This window comes from Mauremys mutica, chromosome 1 (assembly GCF_020497125.1).
Source record: "Mauremys mutica isolate MM-2020 ecotype Southern chromosome 1, ASM2049712v1, whole genome shotgun sequence".
Taxonomy (NCBI): domain Eukaryota; kingdom Metazoa; phylum Chordata; order Testudines; family Geoemydidae; genus Mauremys; species Mauremys mutica.
The window spans coordinates 351710632-351712593 of NC_059072.1; the positions used below are offsets into that span (position 1 = coordinate 351710632).

At 48.7% G+C, this 1962-nt stretch overlaps 1 protein-coding gene across 1 annotated transcript; it reads left to right on the forward strand.

The window, feature by feature from the left end:
* The first annotated feature begins 286 nt into the window (after window positions 1-286).
* On the forward strand, window positions 287-1367 carry LOC123373026 (olfactory receptor 51G2-like). The gene has a single exon (XM_045021769.1). It carries the CDS (start codon window positions 287-289, stop codon window positions 1220-1222), a length of 936 nt encoding a protein of 311 aa, XP_044877704.1. The 3' UTR covers window positions 1223-1367.
* Window positions 1368-1962: the final 595 nt, after the last annotated feature.

Genomic DNA, 1962 nt, shown 5'->3' on the forward strand with positions numbered 1-1962 from the left:
AAAATGGCAGATGAAAGTCAGTGTTGACAAAGGAAAAGTAATGTACGTTGAAAACGTAATTCCAGCTATTCATACAAAATGACGGGGTGTAAATTAGCTGTTGCCACTCAAGAAAGAGATCCTGGGGTCATTACCCATAGTTCTTTGAAAACATCCACTCAATGTGCAGCAGCAGTCAGAAACCAAAATATCATCTAGTCTCCAGTTCTTAAATATCATCTAGTCTCCAGTTCTTTTTACTTTCAGGAAGGAAAGTTCCGAACTCCTTGGACCTGCCCAGTACATTATGTCAGCTGTCAATGACACCAACTTCAACTCTGCAGTGTTCCTTCTCACCGGCATACCTGGGCAGGAAGACGTCCATCTCTGGATCTCTATCCCCTTCTGCTTAATGTATGTTATTTCAATAGTAGGAAATTCAGTCATTCTGTTCATTGTAAAAACAGATCCAAGCCTCCATGAGCCCATGTACATTTTCCTTTCCATGCTGGCCACCACAGACATTGGCTTATCAATAGCCACCATACCAACGATACTGGGCATATTCTTGTTTAACTCTAGGGAGATCAGCCTCAGTGCCTGTTTTGCCCAGCTCTTCTTCATCCACTCGCTTTCATTCATTGAATCCTCCATGGTGTTGCTGATGGCCTTTGACCGCTTTGTCGCAATCCGTGACCCGCTGAGATATGCTTCCATCTTAACTCCACTGAGAATAGCTAAAATGGGACTGGTGTTTATGCTAAGATCGGTGGTCCTAATATTCCCACTCCCTTTTCTCCTGAAACGGTTCCAATACTGTCAAGCCAATGTCCTCTCCCATTCCTACTGCCTGCACCAGGAGGTCATGAAGATGGCTTGTTCAGACATCACAGTCAACAGCATCTATGGCTTGTTCATAATAGTCTTCACAGTGGGGTTGGACTCATTGTTCATTTTTCTGTCTTATGTGATGATCCTCAAAACAGTGCTGAGCATCGCATCCCGCGCAGAGCGCCTCAGGGCCCTGAACACCTGTGTCTCGCACCTCTGCGCCGTCCTGGTCTTCTATACATCATTGATCAGCCTGGCTGTGATACACAGGTTTGGGAACAGCTCTTCTCACTTGCTTCAGATTTTTGTGGGCTACGTCTACATGCTGGTCCCACCCCTGATTAATCCAATCGTGTACAGCATGAAAAGCAAACACCTTCGTGTGAGGATAATCAGGGCATTCGTCAAGTGATGGATCAGTTCATCACCTGGCTCCATGGGAGATATGGGAGACAAAAACACAAGGAATGTCAACAGCCACTTATTCCTTCCTGGATCCTATTCCCCTGGGTCCTCTCCCTCTTCCCCATCTCCTCCCCGAATCCCTACCTCTACTACTCCCCTTTACCCAAGGCTCCATCCCTTCTCCAGGTGGGAAGCCCAACCCTGACCCCAGGAAGCAGGGCAATGCAAGGTTCCTGATTAAGGAATGAGGATGGGGCCAGAGAGTAGGAAAGCCTGTGATTTGGAGAAGACTGAATAAGCCATCCCCTCTTCCTTCACTCCCGCGCGCACACAATCCCTGCCTTCACCAGCTGCAGAACAAGAGCACTTATGTGCATGAAACAAATTCTTCGTAGCGACTGCTTGCCTCAGGCCAGGGAACAGGCAGCACCTCTCTGCGACAGCCACTTGCCCTGTTGGGCTCCTGTTACTATGCAAACAGCTCCACGCTGCGCATGCTGCATTGCCAGGTCTCCAAAGGACGGGCAGGGCTGCAGACGAAGCCCTGTGCCCCTAGGCAGCCCGAGAACCACAGCGACATTAACAGGGAGTGTATCCCTTTCCTCCCAGACAGTGGAAATGTAGAGCTCTGTTTCAGAGAGCTTTTAAGATCGTGAGATTATTATTTATCCTGCAGCAGCTCCTAGAGGCTCCAGCCAAGATCAAGGCCCCGCTGTGCTCGGCGCTGTATGTACACATGAGAGCCTG

Bases quoted from the DNA above. Each gene is read 5' to 3' on its own strand.
- LOC123373026 (XM_045021769.1), top strand. From the start codon at position 287: ATGTCAGCTGTCAATGACACCAACTTCAACTCTGCAGTGTTCCTTCTC.